The following is a 24,975-nucleotide window of genomic DNA, read 5'->3' on the forward strand; positions in this document are numbered from 1 at the left end:
CTGAATGCCTCCCAGCCAGTCAAGCAGCAGGAGTGGGGGTGTTGGGTGAATTTTGCCAATTTGGAAATCCCCAGCCTTCTGCAGGGCGTCCTCGCTAAACAGCTTGGCTGAAGTTCAAGCCTGACTTCAGGCTAAAGCAAACTTCCCACCCAGGCAAAACTTAAGCATGACCCACTCTGCCACTGGAGCAGCTCCCCTACACACACACACACACACACACACACACACACACACACACACACACCAAGACTAAGCAGAGGCAGAGGCCCAGGCTCCCCAGCACTCAGGCACAGAGCCAGGTGTCCCTCAGTAGCAGCAAACAGATGCTTCTGAGCTACCTGGAGCTCTGTTCTGCACTACTCAGCGACCACCTCCCCCTTGGGCCACCCCAGGACCAGGTCCCTGTGGCCTAATGAGGTTTTCTCTTGAACAGACCCTTGGCCCAGGCCCACAGCAACCTTGAGAAACTTTCTACCCTGGGGGGGTGGGGGGGGAATCCCTGATTTAACTCACCTAGCTCTGTGAGGGAAACACATTATTCAGCTCTCTGGAGCTGATGAGAAGACTTTTTTTTTTTCCGAGACAGGGTTTCTCTGTGTAGCCTTGACTGTCCTGGACTCGCTTTCTAGACCAGGCTGGCCTCGAGCTCATAAGGATCCGCCACCATCTGCCTCCCAAGGCCTGGGATTAAAGGTGTGTGCCACCATGCCCAGCGACTCGGTGAATCTTTAAGTCCCCCTCATCCGTAGAATATGGCTTTAGCAAAGTGTCTGGTATGTCATGGGTGTTTAAAAAGTGCTTAATTTTAAGGAATCAGATAGAGCTATGCTAGTTTCTAATATCTCCACGCTTTCTAATCTTTTTACAATTTTAATGTATGCATAAGGTGGTGCAGCGTGTACACGTTCCATGGTGCACATGTGTGGAGATCAGAGGACAGTTTGTGGAATCTGCCCTCTTCCGCCACCTTTCCATGGGTTTCCGGGCTCGAGGCTTGCATGGCAAGCACTTTACCAGTTGAGCTATCTTGCTAGCCCATTCTAGTCTTCAAGCCCAGACAGTGTCTGACCTAGGGTACCAGCTCAAGAAATAGGGCCCTGCCTAACTCCCTGATAAATTGCTTTGGGCTTAGCTTTTATTTGAACCTACTGCCTGCACCCAAAGTTGCAAATCCAGCAAAGGTTAAGGATTGGTAAAGATGTAGCGAACCTGGAATGTCCACCTCCTCACTGACCCAGACGCTCCAGGAGACAGCTGTCACCAGTCCTGTGTGGAGTCTGCGCCTTCTGCGCATGAGCGCTCGCACATACGCGCGCGCGCGCGCGCGCGCGCACACACACACACACTCAGGATCTCTTTGCATGAACCTGGGGTGCAGAACCATGGACTAGTGGAAACAGCATGGAGCCTCAAGCTGGCAAGTCCTTTTATTGAAGGAAAAAAAAAAAAGATAAAACAAAAGGTCTCCATTTTGCCTCTTCCCAACCGGATGTGCAAAGTCATTCACAATGCCTGGCCATACAGCAGGCTATGGAGGCACAGGCTTCTGCCAGGAGTCAGGGGCTGCAGCTGGGGAAGAAGGGGTTCAATGCACCAGGGCTCGTAGGGCTCAGGGCTCCCAGAGGCTTCAGGCGTTTGGCCAGCCCTCTCCATCTCTCTGTATAGTCTCCTGCTGTCCCATGCTGCTGCTTTGGCCAGTAGAGAACCAGGTCTTTTCGGCTCCAGAAAGCTGTCTATGCTGGCTGGTGTTTCCTGTCCACTTCCAGCACCTCCTGCCCACTGAGATAGGCAGCCCCTTTCTGTCCGTCTTCAGGCCCCATGCTGCCCCTTCCTCTTCAACCGGTTCCCTTTGGGAGCCACAGCACCATTGGCTGGCCAGCCCTTCTTTCCTTGCAAGGCACATTTGCCTTGAATGTCCAGGGAAGCCTCACCTACAAGGACCTCAGGGCCCCGACACCTGGGCAGGCTGACTATGCAGCATCTGTGACCCCCACTATGTCATGGGGGCTGGTCGAGGGGCACCGAGCCAAGCCAAATGTTGGCTCTACTCTCCTAGGACCCTAGCTACTCCTCCATTAGAATGTACACCATAGAGCCAGAGGTGGGAGAAGAGCCAAGCTGACAGCCCAGCTTTAGAACATCGACTTACAGAGGGGCAGGGGTGAGGGGGGTGGGGTGGGGAAGAACGGGGCTCACAGGGAAGTTCTGCAAACCAGTGTGTGACAGGACAGGGCAGGACTTGGTAGTCAGCAGCCCAGCAGCCAAAGAGAACACACAAAGTAACCTCTCTCTACACACATACACACACACGTGCTCAGACGCTCATACTCACACACGTACACAAGCATACATAATTTGCACATGTGTGTGCACGCACACATGCACGCACCTTCTCCTTCATTCACACAGATAAACAGGTTCATGCATACTCAATTCATTTGTGCAATCACACATATTCGAGCACTATATTCATACTTGTATACTCATATGTGCACATGCTTATCCACCCATAAGCACACATACATACATACATACATACGTGCACACAGTGCACGCCACATGTATACACACAATACAAGAATTGGCTCCAGCTCAGGAGTTCAAGCTCTGTCCAGCTTCATTCATCCAAAGGGTTTCCATACCCCAGTGAACCCCATCAGAGTTCTAGGCTGAACCCCTATAACCAGTTCCAGGTGGGGTGCAAAGTCTCAGAGCTGGGTGCTTCTTAGCAAGGCTGAGAGGACTTTCTGCTCTGAGCGAAGGACAGGAAAGCCACAGCCTTAAGAGTGGTCGCATAGCTCCTAGGGCACCCATCTCTGCAGACCTCCAATAAGATGGGATCGTTGACAAGCAGGAGCCCCGTGGTGGTCCTGGGCCTTAGAAAGTGCCCCAGGAAGCAGAGTCCAGGTAGACATGGGCTTTGCGGATGAAGGATCATGCAAGGTCGGAATTCTCCAGGCGGAGTGGGAGAAGGAGGCAAGGAAGAGAGGGTTTGTCCAAGCTGCCCCCACCCCCAACTTTCCCTAGGAAGGTCTGGCTTCTGATGACCCAGATCGGCCCTATGGGAGGAAAAAAAAGGGTCCAGGGTCAGAAAGAGGAAGATCCTGCCAAGGGGCAAAGGACGGAGGGCAGTCGCCCTCTTCCCCGCGCCACACAGCTGGGTGGGCCCAGAGAAAGACTCAGAAGCGGGTGCTCTGGTAGCGCAGCCTCCGCAGATCTGCCAGCCCCTCGCTCCGGCCATACACCTCCCTGCAGGGACTCTCGGCCAGTCACCGGGCCCCCGCCCCGCCCCCGCCAGCGCTGCTGCTGCCGCTGCCGCTACTACTGCCGCTACTGGAACTGCCACTGCTGCACCGGTCCTCGTAGATGGAGATCTCGATCTGGGACGATAGTTAAGGACCTGTGAGCACCGGCTGCTAATCCTGAAACGGGGTACAGATTCAGAACGAGGACTGTGACCTGAAGGCCGCTATGCCCAACAGCAGAGACCAGAGACCTGACAGAAGTTCCAACTCTTCTCCAAGCCTCAGCTAACAAATTTCTGAGAGGACACAGGGCTGAGTGCACAACGGAATCCCATGAACGGAGTCTGGCCTTCCTCGAGATGCATTATGGGATGATCCCTAGTCACAAGTGCAATAGGAAATGATGTTAAGATACAAACACTTCCGTTTGCTGATCCCTACTGGCTCACTCAAGTTAAGCCAGTCCCTTCACCTGCTAACCAGCAATGATCACATCTGAAAACTGGGGACATTAACAGAGCCTTGGAGGGGGGCGGCTCCTGTGCAAATTAAATGGAGTATCTGAGTACTGAGCAAAGCACGAGGGGTCAGTAAAAAGGAAACACAGGAAAATGTGTGTCTCCGGGGACTATGTTTTTTTTTTAACTCTTCTCTCAGCTTTACTGTAAAATGCATTATTTTAACTATTATGCTTCTGTTGCTCCTGCAAGGGGAGTTGCTCACCTGAACAACTGTTGCAAATGGGGTCAGGAGAACTATCATCCACACGCTGACCTCAGGATAGCATCCCCAAGACAGCTACCCCAGGATAGCATCCCCATCCCGGACCTCATCTGTGTTCAGTGGGTGGTGGGGCTCAACACAGGATATAAAAGCATTGTGGAAGGCTTGCAGATTGCTTGAGGAACCGACAGCATTACAGGTTAAGAGGGCCTGGGCTCAACTCCTGACTGCTTCAGTCTGCTGCTTCAACTTACCCCGTTCAGCTTACCTTCAATGTCCTGGTACCCACAGGAGAGTAAGAAGGGTCCACCCTTACGTGGTGGCTGGCCTGAATTAAGCACTGATGGCATGCAGTCCAATAAATACAAAGCACCAAACTCCCAAGCAGTCCCACTAACTAAAGGTGGGAGGACGCCTATGGCCAGCGGCGCGTGGAATCCTGGAAGGCCCCCCAGAGAGGCTCCCGTTTCCTAGCAACAGACCCAAGAAGCCTACTGGGTAGACTTCTCTGCACCTCACACTGAAGAGCCTGGAAGGATACGACCCTCATGCCACGTTCCACGGGGTCTGTAAGCAGAAGGCCTCGAGGAGCAAAGACCTTCTCATTCTGTTCCTGGATATAACGGGAAATCTTCCTGAGAACCTGCGGAGACACGGGTGCATTAAGGACGAGTCTGTGGCAAGGAAGCCGGGAAAGGGGAGACGGGAGGCGGCACCTTCTCGTAGTGGGTCTCCATGCAGAGGAAGATGAAGTAGGCTGTGGCACAGGCCAGGCAGCCCTCCAAGTAGGAGCTGCCCCCGATCTTCTCAGCATCCGCGTAAAAACCATTGAGGGTCTTCACGGTCTCCTCAAAGAGCTGCCGCTCAATCTGGAGGGAGAGAGAGAGAGGCAGACTGTCAGCCTCCCCGGCGTGGGGGCAATCTCGGGGCGGCGGGGGGGGGGGGGGCTGGGATAAGAGGCCCAGGTGCTGCATGGATGGGAGGTGGTGAAATATTGAGGCGCAGGTATGACTGAGGGGCCGCAAGCAGAGCAGGGACCATTGGGAACAAGAGACCTTGTGTCCAGTGCAGACTTGTCCATGGACTGGGCATGCCCAAGTGGCTTGCCCGTACTGTGCTGGTTTCCTCAACTGTAGGATGGGAACAAACATGGCTGCTGGCCTCCCTTGGACGCAGAAGGCTCATGACGTCCTAGATCAGTGGCTCTCAACCTTTCTGATCCATGCATGACCTTTTAATACAATTCTTCCTGTTGTGGTGACCATCAACCACAAAACTTTTTTTTCCTAAGATAGTGTTTCTCTGTGTAGCCTTGGTTGGCCTGGATTTGCTTTGCAGACAAGCCTGGCCTCGAACTCACAGAGCTCCCTCCGCCTGCCTCTGACTCTCCACGTGCTGAGATTATAGGCGTGCCCAGAAAACTAACTTTGTTGTTACTTCACAGCTGTGATTTTGCTACTCTTGTGAATCGTAATGTAAACATCTGGTATGCAACCCCTATGAAAGGGCCATTCGACCCCCAGAGGGGAGAGAACCTACAAGTTAAAAACTGCTGTCCTGAGTGTTTTATGCAGAAGCTCAGCTGAGAGTATTCTGGTGGCATCACTTCCCCCTGTGATGGCTGTGCCAGAGTTCAAGAGCAAATTCCCACAAGCAAATTCTCCTGATTTGGAAGGGGCTTCAGCTGCTTGCAATTGACAGAGTTCAGGAGAGTCACTCCAGGCTCTTCCTCCCAACTAAGAAGTCACTAGCCACTACAGCCTCCATGTGCGTGCGTGCGTGTATGTGCATGTGGCTGGGGGGAGGGGGTCTGTGTGAGTCTGTGTGTATATGTGTATAGCTGTGTCTGTGTGTGTCTGTATGTGTATCTGTGTCTGTGAGGGATGAGTCTGTGTGTGTGTGTATGTGTATGTGTGTACTTGTGGCTGTGGGTCCATGTGTGTATGTGTGTGTGTGTACATTCAGGAAGTTGACCTGTACTCATAATAATAGGATATACAAAGAACTTCCTATGTGCCATCCTTTTCACAAACTCATAAAACCTCAAAAGCATTCTTGTCATCCTCACTCTCTTTCTCACAGGTGAGGATTGCTCTGTGATCCTGAAACCACAAGAGCCCTGAGGCATCATCCCTGGCCTTCCCGCCCCCACCACTGCCCTAACTTCCTGCAAAAGACAAGTGTGCTTCCATAAGAATGGGATGCTCATGGTTTTCCAAGAGCCAGTGAGGATTCAGTCGGCAAAGAGCAGCCTCATCTTTCAAACCTCCTCAGATTGGCCTGCTCTACAACATAGCACTGGGTCTCTGCCCTCTTCCAAGCCCAAGTCAGCTTTAAGGCAGCCCTAGTGGGGGGGGGGGGGTATATACGCTCAGAAACAGGATCAGAACTCAGGCCTTGGCTGACGGCCTGAGATGCCACCAGCAGATGAAGGTGGGACATCAGACCCCTCCCCTCTTTGTATAAGACCGGTAAAAAGAAAATGGGAAAGCAGCCCCTAGCTCTTCCTCTGGGTCTCTAAGCTTCCCCACCACAGCTTCGACCACACAGGATTTACTTTCCTCCATACCCACTGAGGGCGCATTTGCGTTGGTATGAACCTCAGAAGCCAGTGGAAAAAAACAGAGAAGGCAGGCACCTGGCTCTTGTAGTCCTGCTTCTGAGGGTGTGTGTGTGTGTGTGTGTGTGTGTGTGTGTGTGTGTGTGTGTGTGTGTGTGTGTGTGTTCATGTGTGTGAAGGTATATATGCACACATGGATACACACATTTGGAGGCTCACAGTTGATATCAGATTTCTTCTTCAATTCTCTACCTAAATCTTTAGACTCTCAGTGAACACGGGGCCTTCCAAGGCAGCCAGCCTGACTGACTGTCCAGTGAGCTCCAGGGATCTGCCTATCTCTGTTTCTGCAGCATTGAAACTTCAGGCACATGCCCCTGAGCCACACTTTTTAATGTGGGTGCTGGGGGTCTAATTCTGGTTTTCATGCTTGCACGTCCAGCACTTTACTGGATGAGCCACCCTGAGCCTTGCATGCTACAGTTTTAATGCATGTGCACTTGCACACAACCTAAGGAGCTGGCTAAAGCCCATGTGTATTTGGGAGCTCTAAGGTAGGCTCAAAACCTTGCATTGTTTCCCAGGTGATGCTGACCCTAGAAACCTCAGGGCACAATTTTTAACCAAGGCCTTAGTCATGGTGTTCAGTGCTGTCTACACACTAACACTTTTTTCTTTTTTTTTTCCTTATAATTTATTCAGATTACATCCCAGTTGTTATCCCCTCACTTGTATCTTCCCATTCCCACCCTCCCTCCCTCTTCCACCCTATTCCCCTCCCCTAGACCTCTCACAGAAAGGAACCTCCTCCCCCACCATATGACCACAGCCTATCAGGTCTCATCCACATAACCCGCTTTCCCTTCCTCTAAAGGGAAGTGATCAAATTGTCGACAACAGAGTTTGTGTCAGAGGCAGTCCCCGCTCTCCTCACACTTTTTAAGGCCAACACCACACTCAAATCTCAGCCCCAAGAGGCGCTGACTCGGCCTGGGAAGGGAGGGATAGGTCAGAGCAGCACATACCACTGTCACCTTACCCTACCCAAGTAGATGCCTTGTCTGGTCCCCCATTTGCCAAGGCTCACAGTGGGAAGAGGCACTGTGCTAGACAGCCAGCTAGACTGCCCACACAGGATCTGGGGACCACTCAATTCCAGCTCCCCTGAGAATTCCTCATTTAAAAAAAAATTTTGAAGTCTGACCAATTTTGATTTTAAAAAGTTTTAGTTAACTTAATATGGCCAATAATTAAGATGTAAAACAGTGACAGTGTCTAGGCCCCACTCCCCAAGGTTCGGACTGAAGTGCTTTGGGGTACATTGAGATTTTTTTTTTCAGCTCTCCAGAAAATTCTAGTGTATAACCAGAGTTAAGCACAGCTGCCCACAAGTGGAGATTCCTAAACCACAGGCCAGCAACTGAGTCAGCAGGTCTGGGTGACACCTAATCTCGCCCACTAGGACTCAGGAATTTATATCTGTTTAACACGTTTTTCGAGAGAGTTCTCATGTGAGGGTAACTTGAGCTGCCAGACTGGAACAAGTCTGAGGTTTTGTGGGAGGTTTGTTTTTTGTTTTGTTTTGTTTTGTTTTGTTTTGTTTTTTGTTTTTTGGTTTTTCAGAGAATTTTCTGTGTAAAAATGCAAGACATGCAATGAAATTTATCATTCTTCCATTTGAGGTAGCTGAACAAGTCATGCATTTATGTGTCACATAGAGGGGAGAAATTCATCCTAATAAGACTGTTGGTGCCACCAAGGAGGTAGAGCTCATGTTTAGAAAAAGATGTCCTCAACCAAAAGGTGCCCTTACCCGGCTATCCAGCTCTGGTGGGAATTTGGTCTGGAACTGACAGATGGTGCCATCGCTGTAGTCTCTCTGGATAAAGACCTTGGTGGCCAATGAAGCGCTTCGCCGGAGCTCCTGAAGATTGTGGACCTGAGAAGATGGACGGAAGATGCGTGCTTAGGGGACCATTGTCACAGTGCACTGAGAGGGGGGGCTCTCCTGCATCCCTGAATCCTGGAACAGAGGGACCGGCTGACCACGCAGCCAGGCTCCGGGAGAGGCCTAGAGAAGCTGGCCCTGTGCAGGAGCAAAGCCGGCCCAAAATGAGATGCGCAGAGCCTTCAATCACAGCAAAAACAAGTTCTAACAAGAGACAGGATGCACAGTGGCAGCCAGCTATGTGCTTGGAGAACTCAGTGCAAGTGAAATTCACAACCAAGTTGCGGAGTGGGGCATGTGGAGGAGAGGAAACCCTGAAGTGTCCCTGAACCCCAAGGGAGACCTGAGGTCCAGGCCTAGTTCTGAAAGGCCAAGGAGCAACCTCAATGGTTTTCTCAAGCCAGAAAAATGGTCCAAAATGGCTAGTTCCCCGAGAGATAGTTGAGAATAAAGTGGGCCAGGGCCAGGTGCTGGAAGGAGTGGAATGACTCTGTCTCCCCATCCAACCTGAAAACTCTGACACTGACCTAGCGCTTGAGGGGAGTGGGCTCCAGTCCACAAAACAAAAACATCTCTTTCTTCCATCTCTCCAACCTCAGTCACTCACGCTTGAGACAAACACCCCATTGGTGAAATGCATCCGGCATTGGAACCACGTGGAGACCAAGCCCTGAAGGCAGAGCGAAGAAAAGCCAGTTCATCCTGTGCAATTAAGCTGAATCCATCCAGTCACTCCACTCTTGTTTATTGAGTCCTTGCTAGTGCCAGGCTCTCTCGACTCTGAGCAAAAGTCAGTCTCTGGGCTCCAGGGAGGAAGACAAGTAAATGTGTAATGAATTAGACTGTGATGAATGGCTGAAACAAAGTCACATTTACTCAGAGATGCTTATTCACAAAGACTTCCTGGAGACCGCACGGCACGGCGTCCCAAGGGAAGGTTAGGGATTAGCAATGACAGGGGCTGAGGAAGAGGAGGATGACCCTGGGAAAGGACATGCTCTGCTCCAGTGGCTTGGGGCAGCACTTAGCAAGACCAAAGCTGGTTCGCAGAACAGATGCAGTCAGTGGGAGATGAACATGCGCGTGGTCAAGGGTGAGACCATATATAGGCCTCTGCCAACAGAAAGGACGGCAGGTGGGAGGTGCCTAAAAGCTGAGGTAAAGAAAAGAGAGAGGCTGACAAGACAGAGGAGTTAGTGTATCGAGGTAAGTGGAGAACATTACATAAGGCTTTCCTCAACTCAGGTAAACTTTGCTTCGAGCGAGAGATTTGATCTCAAAGTTTGGGGAATGAATTAAATGGCATATAAGCGCTCCTCTGGTCTCAATAGTTCTTGATACCACTAGTCAGGATCTTTGTTTTAAAAAGGTCCTCTTTAATATCTACTAGGATCCCATGGTACTTTTGAAAAATCCATGCTTTAAGTCAACATGCTTTAGTAATAATATAAGTTAATCATCAGTGTGTCCAGTCAGCACCATAATGTGTTTTCCTGATAAAGGAAAGAGGCTGTGGCCTTCCCTGCCCTTCCAAAGCCAGCATGCAAAGCCAGCATGGACTCTTTCAGCTCTAGAAACACCATTCTGACAGTTTTGTAGGAGTGGGTAAGCCTAAGGGACCCGCTGGAAGGAGATTCTTTCTGTCATAGTTCAGAGTAAAAATAAGATAATGCTAAACCACAAAATGTGATAAGAATGGGAAGGAGAAAAAAAAACGTCTCTCAACCACTCTGACCTGGACTTGCTTCTTGCCACAGGCGTCATCCTTTGTCTGAGCCTGCACACACACACACACACACACACACACACACACACACACACACACACACACACACCTGTATGCACACAGATGTAGGCATGTCTCTCAGTGACTGGCTAGCTGATGACCAGCCATTTCTTCTTCCTCCTAGGAACACAGCTAAGTTCACCCCTAGGCTTCCTTGCATTTTAGAGTGGCCATGTGCTGAGAAAAATGAGTGGAAGTGATGGATAGTCTATTTGACTCATACAGACCCGAAACTCCTCCCTTCCCCAGAAACCAAAGGAGCCAAGCATTGAAGACAGTAGAACTGGAAAGGGCCAGAGTCCTTGAATGACCACTTGGAAGACGTACACCTGCTGATCTAGGATATCTGCCTGCTGGTCAGAAATCCTCCCATTGAGGACTTTACCGAGAAGGAAGTTATCTTCAATCGTTAAAATGTTAGGTGCTGTGTTATATAATACAGACCTAGTTCCTCTTGACTTTGATCCATTCACTGTCAAGTCTCTGGAATGGGAGGGGTCAACACATGACTCTCAGAGCCTGTACTGGATGCAGGGCATGAGCTATCCGCTTCTACCCCTGCAGAATGTATTTTGGGCTCTGAGAAGTCTATAGAGGAGCAGATAAGACTCGACACTTGTGATGTTCTGTTTCGTTTTGCTTCGAGACAGGGTTTCTCTGTCTGGACTGGACTCCCTTTGTAAACCAGGCTGGCCTCGAACTCACAGAGATCTGCCTGCCTCTGCCTCCCAGAGTGCTGGGATGACAGGTGTGCATCACCACCCGCTCCCCCAGCTCAACTTGTGACTTTTTAGGGAAAGCATAAATCCAAATTTCCTTAATATCAGACATCATGATTTCTAAATGTTTTCGATATTTTTTTTTAAGTGTGAGCACAAAGCAGACTAAATAAAGGCACCTGTGAATGACAGCTTAATTCCTATAGCTCTGGTTTGAGAATAAAGACAGAGGCTAGAGCCAGGTCCCAAGTACTTACTGCCTTGCTTCTTAGACTCCAGGAAACGGGAAGGAGCTCTTAGGGTCACCACAACACCCCCTGAGGCTGTAGACTGTGTCTCCCCTTGGAAGCTCCCCCTTAGCATCACTCCAAGGAAGTCTTAGATGTCTCTGAGAGCTGAGCCAGTCCCTTTATCTCACAGTTCTCAGCTCCGCCCCTCTCACCCAGCCTGTTGGCCACTGAGGCCAAGATCAAGGCTATTTCATGAGGAGGAAAATCACAGGTGAGATCTGTGGGCACCATTTTCCAAGCTACAATGTGATAAGGAATGGAAGGGTACCTAGAGATGGGGCACAGCAGTGTACACTGTGTCCCTGTACACCTAGCAGTCCCTCAGGCTGGGCTTGTATGGAGCAACCACTGGAAAGCAATGAGATCCTGGGCCTGGCATGCCCAAGACAAACAGGAGGTCCCAGCTGGTCTACAGATTCATGCCCACTAAAAACTATATCATTCCATAAGGTGCAGGTGAGCCTCAGCACAAGTGTCATGGGGTTCATACGATCCGCCAACACTGGGCTGGGCAGTAGAGGAGTGCAGATCGTGAGTCACTGGCAGCCAGGTAGGGCCTGAGGGTGGAAAATTGGGCACATGGCCACCCTTCCCCTCAGCCTACACTCGGGCCCAATGGCAAGCCAGTGACTCGGAGATCAGACCTCCAAACACCCTGCCTGGGCAATGCTACTTGGGTGCACTTAAGTATCTCTTACCTGCCAAAATCCACTTCAGGAACCCCCTGCAACAAAAGGCATTTCCCAGTTGTTCTTGGCCATTTGGAGCAGGCAGACCCTGCTCTGAGTGACACACATTTTCAGAGGTTCACTGCTCAGGAAATGGGCTCAGCAAAGCTTTCCAAATGAGGTCAGTGCCTCACTCAGGAACCTTACTCCCTCCTCTGTGTTCCTTACACACCCCCTTCCCCTAATGCTGGCTTCTAAACAGAAATTCTGAAGCAAAAAAGATACAGTTTCCATAGGAAGCAGTCTGCCCTTCACCCATCCTTCCTTCTTTCTCTCTTTTCCTCTCGCTCCCTGTCTCCTCTTCCTCACAGAATTCCTCTTCCTCTTCAGAACGCTAAGGAAATGACCATGGGAACGTAAAGTGAGGTTTTCCTTCCCCCCCCCAACAGGTTTTTCCTGGTAGTCTCAAGCCAATCCTAATATAAAAACAGCCTAGGGGATGACTCACCCCTGCCAAGACACCATGCATCCTGTGCCTTGGCAGAGACTGAGTTTCTTCTCAGTCAGGGCCCAGCCAAAGCCAAGCCGTGTGGTTGGAAATGTTGGCCCTCAGCTCCTACCCATCCTAGGCATTCTTCTATCACTCTGCCCTCAAGATGACCAGCCAGACCAGCCAGAGAACCCGAGTCTCTCTAATTCAGTGCTTCTCGACCTTCCCTAATGCTGTGACCCTTTAATACAGTTCCTTGTGTTGTGTGTGGTGATCCCCAACAATAAAATTATTTTCACTGCTACTTCATAACTGTAATGCTGCTACTGTTATGAATTGTAATGCAAAAATCTGCTATAACCCTAACCCAAAGGTTAAAAACTGCTGCTCTAGCTCTTCCTGACTATCTCTCCTCACTCAAAATCCTGTCTCAAGTCCCCTAGCATTCTATTCAACATCATACTGGCTAATTAGATATACTATCCTGGATGCAAACCAGCAAAGAGAGTGGTCATAGAGACAAGATGACTTATTGTCTTAACACTGCCATTGCCTCATCTGTAAAATGGGATAATGAAGCCTTCTTTGACTTTTTAACCAGGCCGAAGCAGGCTTCCAAGCCTCCGTCATCTCATCTGTTAATTGCGGATAATAACACCATCCTTGCCCACTTCACAGGGCTGCTCAGACACTCAGAGGCATTCTGTGTGCCATGGTGCTGTACCCACAGAGGCATTATGAGCAGAGCCTCTCCCAAGGGAGAGTCATCAAGCCTATTACCAACAGCTTCCTGGAAACCTGGCCTCAGCCGAGAGGTGTGAGCCCGTGGGTAGAATGTGTGGGCCCCAGCAGACCTGTAGGGAAGAGACGCTAGGACAGACAGGCCTGTTTGGAATTCATCAGATAACTCTAAGCAAACACAGCTGCAGTCTGGGAGGTGACCAGACCCTTGGTCTCTGTGGTGCTTCTGAAGTACTCTGAATTCATCTAGAAGGCAGGTTTGCCTGCACACGGGGGTTCTGGGAGGGCAAACAATGCCAAGCCATATCAGGAGACCCAGTGGAATAATGGCACTAGCGCTTCATACTGATGTTATTCCACTCACGAGAACCCAGAGGCACCACACAGTCTCAGTCACAGGCCTTCGCTTTCCTCCTTGGCAGTGTTCCAGAGAGGCTGGGAATGGGGAGACACCACAAAAGATGACAGCAGCCGAACTGGGGAGACTCAGTGTGCTGTTACACTCCAAAAATTCAAAGAAACTTTCAGCTCCGTTGTTGGCATGCTGTGCGAGTACCAAACCAACCCTTTTTCTTCCCCCTATGCTGGCTTTATCATGCATAAAGAGCTCCCATCTCTAGCACAAGAGGAAGAGGAGGAGGAGTGGGTAACCTCTAGGGATGAAGACGAAAGTCCTGACTTCTTCAGCATTATGCCAAGATTTTGCCCTTAGATTCCAGATCCTTTGGTCCATAGGCAGGCACACCGTGAAGAATGCAGTCTTTCCACACACACAGAGAGACCAATGTGGACACCATGGGACCAGCAATTCAAATGGAGAAGAAAAGCAAGGAATGATGATTCTCGAAAGTGGGGGCTGGTGCAGGAAGTTCGTTAAAACCAACCCTTCGGGTTCTGGACCCAAGGATGTCTTTGTCCACGCCCTCCTCCTAAGGAAATGCAGATGTAGAGGAAGGTCTCTCTTCCTTACTCAAGCATTTGGGTTAGCAGAAGACACTGCGCTGCATAGCAACAAGAGCAGTTAGACTACCTTCCCTTCGCCTTACACAGGTGTGCAGGGATCGCCAAACCTCTAGGGGATCAGAACCCTGTGTTAAGGAGAAAAGGAAGCTCAGCCCAGCTGGCACCTGGTGCTCCTGGTAACAAGTGGACTCCCAGGTCTCAGGGTGGCATGAGCAAGATTGACATGCCAGAGGTGAGGGAACCACTAACCAAAGCCCTGCTCAGCGGCGGCCTTGCCACTCCATACCCGCACTCCCATAAACCCAGGGAACCACCCCCTACCCCCACCCGCCCCCACCTTTTCCTCATGCCCAGTCTGCCCCTAGTGGGGAATCATTCCTGCGGCATTGCCTGCAGGCTGAAGTGCTGGCCCCTACCTCAGTGGCCATCTTCACCAGCTGCTGACCACTCCTAGGCTGACTCAGGGCTGGTCCAGGGGGGCTGTCCGCGGTACTGACTGGAAAAGCGAGTGGGCTGGCCGAGGACAGCGAGGGCCCGGGCGCTGTCCGCGGTGCTGATGGGATCTCCGAAGCCCGAGGCGAACTCTCGGTAGCTGCAGGGTCCTGGAGAGGGGGTCTGTGCTGTCCACGGTGCTGCTGTAGGAGCCCGGCCGGGGAGGCGAGGCCGCGCCCGAGGCTCCTCTCGGCCCGATCGCCTGCAGCCAGGGCTCCTGCAGGCAACGGCCCGGTTTATCATTGACAACAGCAGCAGCGGCGGGCACGGGGGTGGCGGGGGAAGGAGGGGCCAGCTCCTCGGCGGGCGGGGAGGGGGAAGCCGCGGCCCCCAGACTCCGGCACCCGCCAGAGAGGAGCCCCGCCCGCAGCCACCGGCTCCGCTCCCGCCCCGCCCCATCCCGTCCCGCCCAGAGCCCCGCCTCTCCTGCCTGCCCTCCCCCCCACCCGGCTCCCCCCTTCCTCCAGCCCCAGGAGAGCCTAGAGCTTTGCGCGAGCTGCCACCGCCTCCGGGGACTTCTAGAGGCAGAGGAGAGCGGCTGGATTCTGTTGCAAGATCCTCCAGCTTGCGGGGACATCCCGATCGTCCACCGGCTGCCAGGTGTGGCCTCTACCTTTCCAAACACCCCCCGAACATCTGACTCTAACCCCTCCCCCACCCTGTCCCGGCCACCTCCTCTCGTTTTTGTTTTTTTTATTTTTCTCTCTTTTCTTTCCAGCCTGATTCATCATTATGTATTCTCCAAGCACTACCCGGCCTTACATGGGCATCCCCTCCTCTCTTTTCTCCTTTGGACCCCATTAGCTTAGCAGAAGATGCTGGAGATAGAGAATCTTTCCCTTAAACACCTGCACACATCTCATCCCCAGCTTTCCCCTGGGGTCCCTTCTTTCAAGGAGCTCCACATGGAGCCTTTCCTTATGCTCCTCTTGGCCTGGGTCCTACCGCTTACACTTTCTCCCCTTTGCCACCACAGAGTTTATACACATTTCCCTATTATCACCACCAGTCAAAAACCACAAGCAGAGAGAGCCAAACCGGTATGCCGGCTCTCCAAGGTGGCAATTTGGCATCAGGCCTTTCGATCAAACGGCCTATCTACTTAATAAGCAGAAAGGAAACCCCAACACAGGTGCCCTTGAACACACCCATAATCCCCCCAGATCTGTGTCTGAAGAGAGCTGGGTACTTCCTTTACATTCTGGTTGTTCACAGGTCAGCATACATGCACACACACACACACACCACACACCACACACACACACACCACACCACACACACATACACACACCACACACACACCACACACACCACACACACACCGCACACACTGCACACACACACACACACCACCCACTACACACACACACCACACACACACACACACACCACACACCACACACACACACACACACACACCACACACACACACAACCACATACACACACCACACACACACACACCCCACACCACACACACACAACACACATACAACACACACTACACACACACACCACACACACCACACACACATGCACACACACACCACACACACACAACCACATACACACACCACACACACACACACACCACACACACATACCCCACACCACACACACACACACACACCACACACAACACATACACACACACCCCACACACACAACACACACACACACACACCAGGGGTGGGGGCAGGGAAGGATGATACAACAGGGAGCCAGAACATCTGACTGGAGTTCAAGCTTCTTCTGATCTCCTGCCTTGAGCCACTGTCTCACCTTCTGAGTTTATGGCACTCTTTCTGCAGAGGGCTAGGGCCCTCTCTTTTTTTTTTTTTTTTTTTTTTTTATCAAAGGGGAGCTGTTTATTTGCTGTAAACTGTTCTCATTTCCTTAACAATAGAAGTTTTTTAGCCCCATTTGATGTGTTTGTTTTACCAATAGAAATAGAAGCAAAGATTTTTATAATTTGACTAGATCATTAGAAAGTGATAGTCTACTACAGTTTCATCTGCAAATGCTTCAGCATTCATCCCCTTGGAATACGAACATTTTCCTAAGCCAGGCATGACAGCACATGCCTTTAATCTCAGCGCCCAGGAGGCTGAGGCAGCTGGAGAGACATAAGACCTTGTCTCAAAAGACAGAACAGCATTCTCCTATGTAACCACGATATCGTTACCATATCTTTTACTATTCTATAGTAATCCTACTATTTTAGGGTAGTTTGTCACCCCAAAGGCATATTTATACCAATTCCTGAAGAACTTTCTATTTTTAATAACAAACATTTATGGATCATTTACTATGTGCCAGACAATATGTCCCACACTGCATATATATTTTGTAATCCCTACAACTGCTGTGAATTGCATGTTCTTTTTAATTTTTTTTAGAATCTCTGTGTGTGTCTGTGTGTGTGTGTGTGTGTGTGTGTGTGTGTGTGATGTGTTGAATTCCTGTTCTGGATGCCACGGAGCATGTGAGGAGGTCAGAGAACAACCTTGAGTGTCGATCTTCACCTTCCATGGGGTCTTTTGTTTGCCACCATACACAGCAGGCTAGCTGGCCTATCTCACTATATGAGCACTGGACTTCCAGGCATGCCACGTCTGGCTTTTTTTTTTCATAGATATTGGAGATCTGAATCCATTCCTCACACTTACACAGCAAACACTTCAGCTATTGAGCCAACTCCCCAGCCCTATTTCCATATTACTGTCATCTTTTTATTATTCCAACTCTGCAAAGGAAGAAACAAAATAAGATGCCCAAGGTCTCCCATGTGAAGGATTTAGACAAAGCCAGCCAAACTCTAAAGCCAGCGTGTGGCTTGTCCACTCACTACACTGCCTCCTTCTAGAACTTTGCCGTCCATAAGCTGGCAGAGGACCAACATCTCCAACTGCCAATTTTTCATAAGAGTACACTGGGTCTTAAGGATAAGCGACATGCCAAAAACAGCTAAAGGCTGGCATTCTGGCCTACCTTATATAGCTCAGTAAGTGTTTTGGCATTAATGTGCAAACTAGGATTATCTGCAAATCCCATGATGGGCACTGCTAACAAGTGAGCCTACTTTGTAGTGGTGTCCATGTCCTCAAATCCCTCTCACTTGATTTCAGTCATATTAACCTGACAATCATCTGAAAACCCCCTTGTTTACCCAGTGGCTAGAAGGAAGGCATCCCACCATTCATCTTATCTTTGTACTAGACTGTAGAGACTTGGGATACAGCAATGACTAAATACACCCAGACTGTTCTTGCTGGCAACACATGAGAAAACAAGCTTGATGCAGACTTGTGATCATTACTAGAAAGTAAAGTGAAGTGTGATAAGGACCTGTTGACATATAGAGGTTATTTCTGAAGAAATACGCAGAAAAAAAACTTTCTTAATAAGGTCAAATTTGGGCAAGGGCCTGAAAGGAAAGAAACAGACTTACAAATACCTAGGAAAGAGCAAAAGGGCAGAAGAGTTCAAGGTCCTCAAAAAGGAGTGGGCTTAATGTGTCCAAAAAATAGCTCCAAACTAGTGTCCATAGAATGGAGAGCAAAGGAAAGGAAAATGGGGTTATTATTATTTTTTAACAGGAAGTAACAGAGCGGTGGTGGAGCACGCTTTTAATCCCAGCACTCAGGAGGCAGAGGCAGATGAACCTCTCTGAGTTCAAGGCCAGCCTGGTCTACAAAGCCACTTCTAGGACAGCCAAGGTTATACAGAGAAACCCTGTCTCTAAAAACAAAACAAAACAAAGTGGGAAGCAACCAGATTTTTAGTTGCTGCTCCCTGCCTCCCCAAGAACTTTGGATCACGGTCAAGAAAACGAGATGGCAAAGTATAGTCAAAGGTTTAGGGTAGAGACATGACATTATCTAGTTGTAGTTTGTTTTTTTTTTTTAGATTTTGTTTTGGATGCTGGTGTTGTAGGAGAGGCAAGGTTGGAAGCTTTGAGACCAATTAACTTAGTGCGGACAAGGTGGGGAGACAGATAGAAATAGCTTTGAGTACGACGCTGGAGGAAGTGAGGGATCTTATTCCAGACGCAGCTGGAAGGTGATGAGGTGACAGTGTGTGCAAAGCTTTAAATGTACGATCTTAATGAGACCAAAAGTATCCCAATGCTGAGATCTGAGACACCTGAAAGGTGAGGACTAGGAGCCAAATAAGCCCTGAAGGTATGGGGGTGCCGTTTGAATTGTGTTTGGTTGAAGTAGGTGTGAAGTTTGCTATAAACAGTACAGAGTGGGGGAGAAGGCATTTAGGAGTCAGGGGAGGGGTAAGCATTAGGAATAAAACTTCTAGACCTCTTCTTACCCAAACAAGGTTTAAAACCATAGGAGTAGCCAGGCACGGTGACACATGCTTTTAATCTCAGCACTAGGGAGGTGGAGGCATGTGGATTTCTGTGAGTTTAAAGCCAGCCTGTCCTACAGCGCATTCCAGGACAGCCAGAGCTACATAATAAAGTCTGTCTCAAACTCTCCCCCTCAAAAAAATGGACTAGGTAAGTTCATTTAAAAATTAAGTATAAGCCAGGAGCAGTGGTAGAGTACTCAGGAGGCAGAGGCAGGTGGATCTCTGTGAGTTCGAGGCCATCCTGGTCTACAAAATTGAGTCCAGGACAGCCAAGGCTACACAGAGAAACCCTATCTTGAAAAAGAAAGAAAGAAAGAAAGAAAGAAAGAAAGAAAGAAAGAGGGAAAGAAACAAAGAAAGAGATATAGCCAGAAAAGTTGTCAAGAACTAATCCTGAGTCTACCACTTCTAGACTAGAAGACAGAAAAGACTAAAAAGAGAGGGCCAAGTCCAAGACCCAAGAGAATGGCACCCTGGATCCCAGCAGGAAAGGCTGGGAAGGAAACCTTACTCTCGTTGCCCAATGTTACTCCTACAGAACCTAAAATAAGCAATGGGGATGACCGTTGGTTTGGTGGCAGAGGAGTCACTGGTGACCTTGAGAGGGGCTGTCAGTGGGACAGGATGTGCTCCTGACTAGGGTTTGAGATTTAGAATAGAAGAGAGAAAGTAATGACCTTGAGAGCAGTGTGGTGGTCTGGGAGAAGCCCAGGAAGGTTCTTTCTGAAGACACAGACACTGGAGCTTGATAGGACACTGACAGGAAGTCAGGTGGCAAGGGAAACATCAAACATTGATGGTTCAGAGAAGAGCAGGCAACTTCAGAAGCAAAACTTTTTTTAAAAAAAAAGACAAGGTCTTAGTATATATCCTGGCTGGCCCACTCTATCTAGACCAGGCTGGCCTTGAACTCACAAAGCTCCACCAACCTCCAGAGTGGTGAGACTAAAGACATGAGGCACTATACCTGACCGGAGTGAACTTGTAGTACATCAACAAGGAGTGGAGTACAGGGATGGCCCAGAAGGCATGACTGTGGGGAACAGCCAGTTTTCCACCATGGGTGGTGAAGAAAGTATGCCGGTGACCACAGATGCAAGCTGACCGGCTGTACTGTGAACAAAGACAAACTCTATTCCAGGCTCCACTCAACCAACTACAGCCTTGACCTACCTCAACATTCAATCTACAAGTGCATAGAGAGCTTGAGAGGCACCAAGTGTGATACTGCCTCTCCCTGGGAGTCTTTCCACCTACACTGTAGATCTAGAACGCTAAAGCCTTGAGGTCCTCTACACAGGCACAGAGGGTCCCTTTCAACATCTAACTTTATTGACAGGAAGAGACCTCAAGGCTCCGAAGCAACAGAGCAGAAGGCATGGGCGAGAAGAGAGCCCCACAGCGTGCTGACTCAGCCTGGGCTAAGACACTGCAAGGATGGAATGTTCCCACACCCCAGTCTTCCGAGCTGTAACTCTAGAGGCAGAGAGGCCCTGAGATTTAATCTGACTAATCATTATTATCCAGATGCCTTGAGACAGCCCAGTCCCGTGCAGGAGCCTGGGTCTTTGATGTTTTTGTCATAAATTAATGCGTTCGCCCACAAAATAACATCAAAGAAGATCCACTAACTAATTCACTGTTATCATCTTCCAATCTGCGGCTGCATTGGAAAGTATCCAAAAGGAGGAGTGTGGCCAGAAAAAAAGAAAGCAACTGAGAGATCTGGAAATCCTGACATCTGGAAAGAGATGAGAGGGAAAATAACTCCTGCAGACTGCAGAGGAGCCCGGGAAAGCGTTGGCAAACCTCGGGGAGGTGGAGAAAAGGGAGGAAAGATGGAGCCTGGGAGGAAAACAACTGCATGAGCGCTTGAGGGGAAATTGTGGTCTGGAAAGTCTTAAATGGTGTCATTGCACAGTGCACTGGAGACTGGGAGGAAGTGTGTGGTAGGAAACGGTGTCTCTGGAGCCAGATTGTATGGGACGTAGCCTCTGGCTCCATTATTCATTATGGAGTCATGTGATCACACACACACACACACACACACACACACACACACACACACACACACATACACCCCCAGGAGCTGCCGAGTACAGGAAGCTTTCTCTAGATCTTACCTGACTTCCAAAGCAAGTCTTCTGAGAAGAAAGCAGGAAAGGATTTGTGTGGGTGTGCTACTGGGTGTCAGCGACACTTCTTCCTAGCCCAGCAGGTCTTCCTACCGCACAGAAAAGAGAGCCACAATCATTTACTACCCACGAGCCAGAAAGATGACAGTGGGGTGTTCCCACCCCTACACAAGCACCAAATTCCATCGGTGGTGACCAGGGATATGGTCTTAAATATGGTCCGTCCCTCTATAAAATGCATGGTGAGGGAATGGATGGGGGGCTCAATGGGTAGGGCCATTGCTGTGTGAGCCTAAGAAACTGCATCCAACACCCCGGCACCCACGTTAAAACCAAGGCATGACTGCACCCATCTGCACCCCCAGTGTTGTGGTGGAGAAAAGGAGCAGAGATGGGAGATTCACAGGGGTTTGCTTGCCACAAGCTTAGTGGAAAACTATGAGTCCAGACACAGTGAAACACACCCTGCCTCACAGGAATGAAGTAGACACACACACACACACACACACACACGTGTGCATTACATAAATACCTATATACACACGCATACAACACATGAATAAAATACACACACAAAAATGTATGTTGACATTTAATCCCCATTATATTAAGAAACCCAAATGGGACATTTAAGAGGTTATTAAGGCTCATGCATTTAATGAGGTAATGGATTAATGGGCTAGTGGGCTATCTTAAGAGTGGATCTGCCATAAAAAGCCAGTTGGTCCAGGTCTCTCAAAATTCCCTAACTCTTACCACATGATACTCTGTGCTTGCCATAAGACCTTGCTAGGAAAGACATTTTGACCCCAGACTAGAACCATGTTCCAAAATGAACATCTCTTCTTTATAACTTGCCCACTCTGTGATGCATCGATAGCAACAGAAAACAGACCAGGAAGACAAGAGTGGTGGGTGACACGTATCTGTAATCCCAGCACTTGAGAGGTGGAGGCAGGAGTTCAAAGTCAGTCTCTGGTACGCACCAAGCTCAAGGGCAACGTGATCTACAAGAGACCCTGCTGCCAAACAAGCAAAGACTAAGATAAATTGAATATTGCAGGCAAATTGATGGAACTAGAAATGATCGTCCTGAGTGAGGTAGCCAGAACCAGAAAGGCACACATGGTATATATCACTTATAAGTGGACACTAGCCCAGCATAGATGTCCTCTGAGAGACTCCACCCAGCAGGGGATCAGGATAGATGCTGGAACTTGCTGCTGGACTCCAGGTGAGAGAGGTATGGAAGGATCCAGAGGGTTCAGGAGCCCCACAAGGAGACCATCAAGGCCTGCGGATCTGGACGCAGGGGTCCTGCACAAACTGTTGCACCAACCAAGGACAATCTATGCAGTAAACATAGACTCTCCATTCAGATCTAGCCAATAGATAGCTCATTCTCCACAGTCGTGGGAAGAGTGGGGACTGCCTCTGACATGAACTCTGGTGTCCCAATTTGATCACTTCCTCCTTGGTGTGGCCAGATGCACAGAGAAAGGGGAAGCAGGCTATCCAGATGAGACCTGATAGGATGTGGCCGAATGGTGGGGGAAGAAGTCCCCTTCTATCAGAGGTCTAGGGGAAGGGAATAGGGCGGAAGGGGGCGGGAGGGTGGGAACGGGAAGATACAAGCAAAGGGATGACAATCGAGATGTAATCTGAATAAATTATAATAAATTTTTAAAAATGTTTAAAGATAACCAAGACCTGTGATAAACGCTGCATGAATACATAGTGCTGAGAGGTGGGGCCCTAAAGCTGTGTGAAGTTTCAACAGTACCTTCAAGGATTATCGTCAGACTCGTAGACAGCTGCAGAAGCTGAGAATGTTTGCATGGTACCTGAGAACTGCAGATTGAACAAAGCAGCCAGCCAGCCAGAGACAAAGGCAGCTCTCAAGTCCCCAGAAACATGAATGAGGGGACTGCCCTAAAAATAGTGCCAGAGGAGGCAGACCATGACACGTGTCTGCAAGTGGAGTCACTAGGAGGTGACTAAGCCAAAGTGGGGTTGCCTCCTTGAACTCCTTATCCTCTCTGCCACCCCCACCGCCACCCCACCCCCGCCCCCTCCTCCAGGAAGTGGAGTAGGAGGCAAAGGTCTACCAGTAGAGTTCCTAGCCACCAGAGAGGGAACTACAGAGACCAGGAGAACACCAGAAAACTATTGGCCAAAATGTTTACCTGTCATTATAACAGCCACTGTGCTGGAGGCTGTGCAAGCCACCTCAGGGAGGCTCCCAAGGGCGTGTCATTCATGGATGATTGACTCCTGGGTCTTATGTCCACATCAAGTACACTGGTGGCAAACTCAGTCATCACAACAAACCACAACCACTGGGAAAGACTAAAGGAACAGCACGTTCTCAGGAAGCAAAGGCATGGGCATAAAGGGTAACAGGGGCTTTTCAAGCGTCATTAATTATGAGAACCAACCCGGATCCTGCAGTTTTAAGCCAATTTTAGCTGAAGAGCCTTTTGTTCAAACACAATCTCACATGAAAGATCTATGAAAAGTAGAAGCAGCGAATTTGGATAAAGGGAGACACAACTCATTTACTCTCCTACCCTACCCCTACCTCTCACGCCCACCTAACCAGCCAAGGCTTCTCCCCACCAATGCTCTGCAGAATAGTCCTTTATTTTCTCTTATTTTATTTTGGCTTTTCTGGTTTTTTGAGACAGGGCTTCTCTGTGTAGCCTTGGCTGTCCTAGCCTTGGCTTTGTATACCAGGCTGGCCTCGAACTCACAGAGGCCTGTCTCTGCCTCCCCAAGTGCTGGGATTACAGGCATGTGCCACTGCACCTACCTCCAGAACAACACTTTTTAAATCACTAATATAACACAAACCTATGACTTTAACAATCCAGGCATCCATGCCAGACAGCGGTGGCACGTGCTTTTAATTCTTGAGAGGCAGAAGCAGGCGGATCTCTGAGTTTGAGGCCAACATGGTCTACAAAGTGAGTTCTGGGACAGGTAGAGCTACACACACACACAAAAAAAAAACCTGTCTCAAAAACAAAAACAGAAAGAAAGAAAGAAAGAAAGGAAGAAAGAAAGAGAGGGGGAGAGAAAAGGTCAGAGGTCATACCCACTCTGCCCCACAGAAATGACTGTTGCAGTCTTTTGGGGGGCGGGGATTTCTGCTTTAAGGTCTCCCAATGCTCATCTTTAAGTCTCTAGATGATAGAATCATAATGCTACCTCTTACGCTTTAACTTTGGGAAGAGAACAGGACTCCCGTTGCATAGGCAGGAAGCAGAGAAGGCTGTCCAAACCGCCCAGGTCGACGCTAGGACTCCTACCTTCTGGCCACGTGTCAAAGTCTGCCCATCCAAAGCCTCTCCTCAGCCACTACACCCACAGACAGAGCTGTCTGACCCCTACCCTGTGGTTTTGGAATGCCTAGCTATTGGCAGGTCATAAGGAGGGGGCGCTGTGCTGGAACATCTCTGCAGGATTCCACGTTCCACCAGCCAGGACCCGTTCTCTTCCTCCCATGCCTCATTCTGCCTTCTTAGGCCCTGTTTGCTTGCCCACTGCCAGAAGGTGTCACCTCTCTCCATCCAGGCTGCAGTGGAAGTTCCAAGTCGGAGTCGGTTCGTGTTATGCATTCCACATACAAGATGAAAAAAAAAAAAAAAGACACCCATGATCCTTAAGGCTAAGACTTAGTGCAAGAATATAAGTGAACCTCGGGCTATAGGTGATGCCGTGAAAACGGGCCATTCGGTCTCATAGAAGGATAAACAGAGCTGTATGAGGGGCTGGCTATTAAATGATTGGCTCGTGGACGCCTGTGGCTCAGCCTTGACCATGCTGCTCACTGGCTAGATGGCCATTGG

At 49.6% G+C, this 24,975-nt stretch overlaps 1 protein-coding gene across 1 annotated transcript; it reads right to left on the reverse strand.

The window, feature by feature from the left end:
• Positions 1 to 1,404: 1,404 nt before the first annotated feature.
• GOLGA7B (golgin A7 family member B) lies at positions 1,405 to 24,466 on the reverse strand. Its single transcript, XM_084773769.1, has 7 exons — positions 24,436 to 24,466; positions 21,113 to 21,213; positions 14,550 to 14,842; positions 8,342 to 8,467; positions 4,685 to 4,837; positions 4,510 to 4,611; positions 1,405 to 3,380 (listed from the first exon to the last, which is right to left on the reverse strand). Exons 3-7 carry the CDS (start codon positions 14,559 to 14,561, stop codon positions 3,270 to 3,272), a joined length of 504 nt encoding a protein of 167 aa, XP_084629895.1. The 5' UTR covers positions 14,562 to 14,842; positions 21,113 to 21,213; positions 24,436 to 24,466; the 3' UTR covers positions 1,405 to 3,269.
• Between the last annotated feature and the right edge of the window lie 509 nt (positions 24,467 to 24,975).

Source organism: Acomys minous (assembly GCF_964271855.1).
Source record: "Acomys minous genome assembly, chromosome: 2".
In the NCBI taxonomy this organism is placed as follows: domain Eukaryota; kingdom Metazoa; phylum Chordata; class Mammalia; order Rodentia; family Muridae; genus Acomys; species Acomys minous.

Excerpts from the sequence above, each read along its gene's own strand:
- GOLGA7B (XM_084773769.1), bottom strand. Across the intron at positions 4,838-8,341 it reads CACCAGAGCTGGATAGCCGG|ATTGAGCGGCAGCTCTTTGA; the intron begins GTAAGGGCACCT and ends CTCTCCCTCCAG. Across the intron at positions 3,381-4,509 it reads TGGAACGTGGCATGAGGGTC|ATCGAGATCTCCATCTACGA; the intron begins GTATCCTTCCAG and ends CTATCGTCCCAG.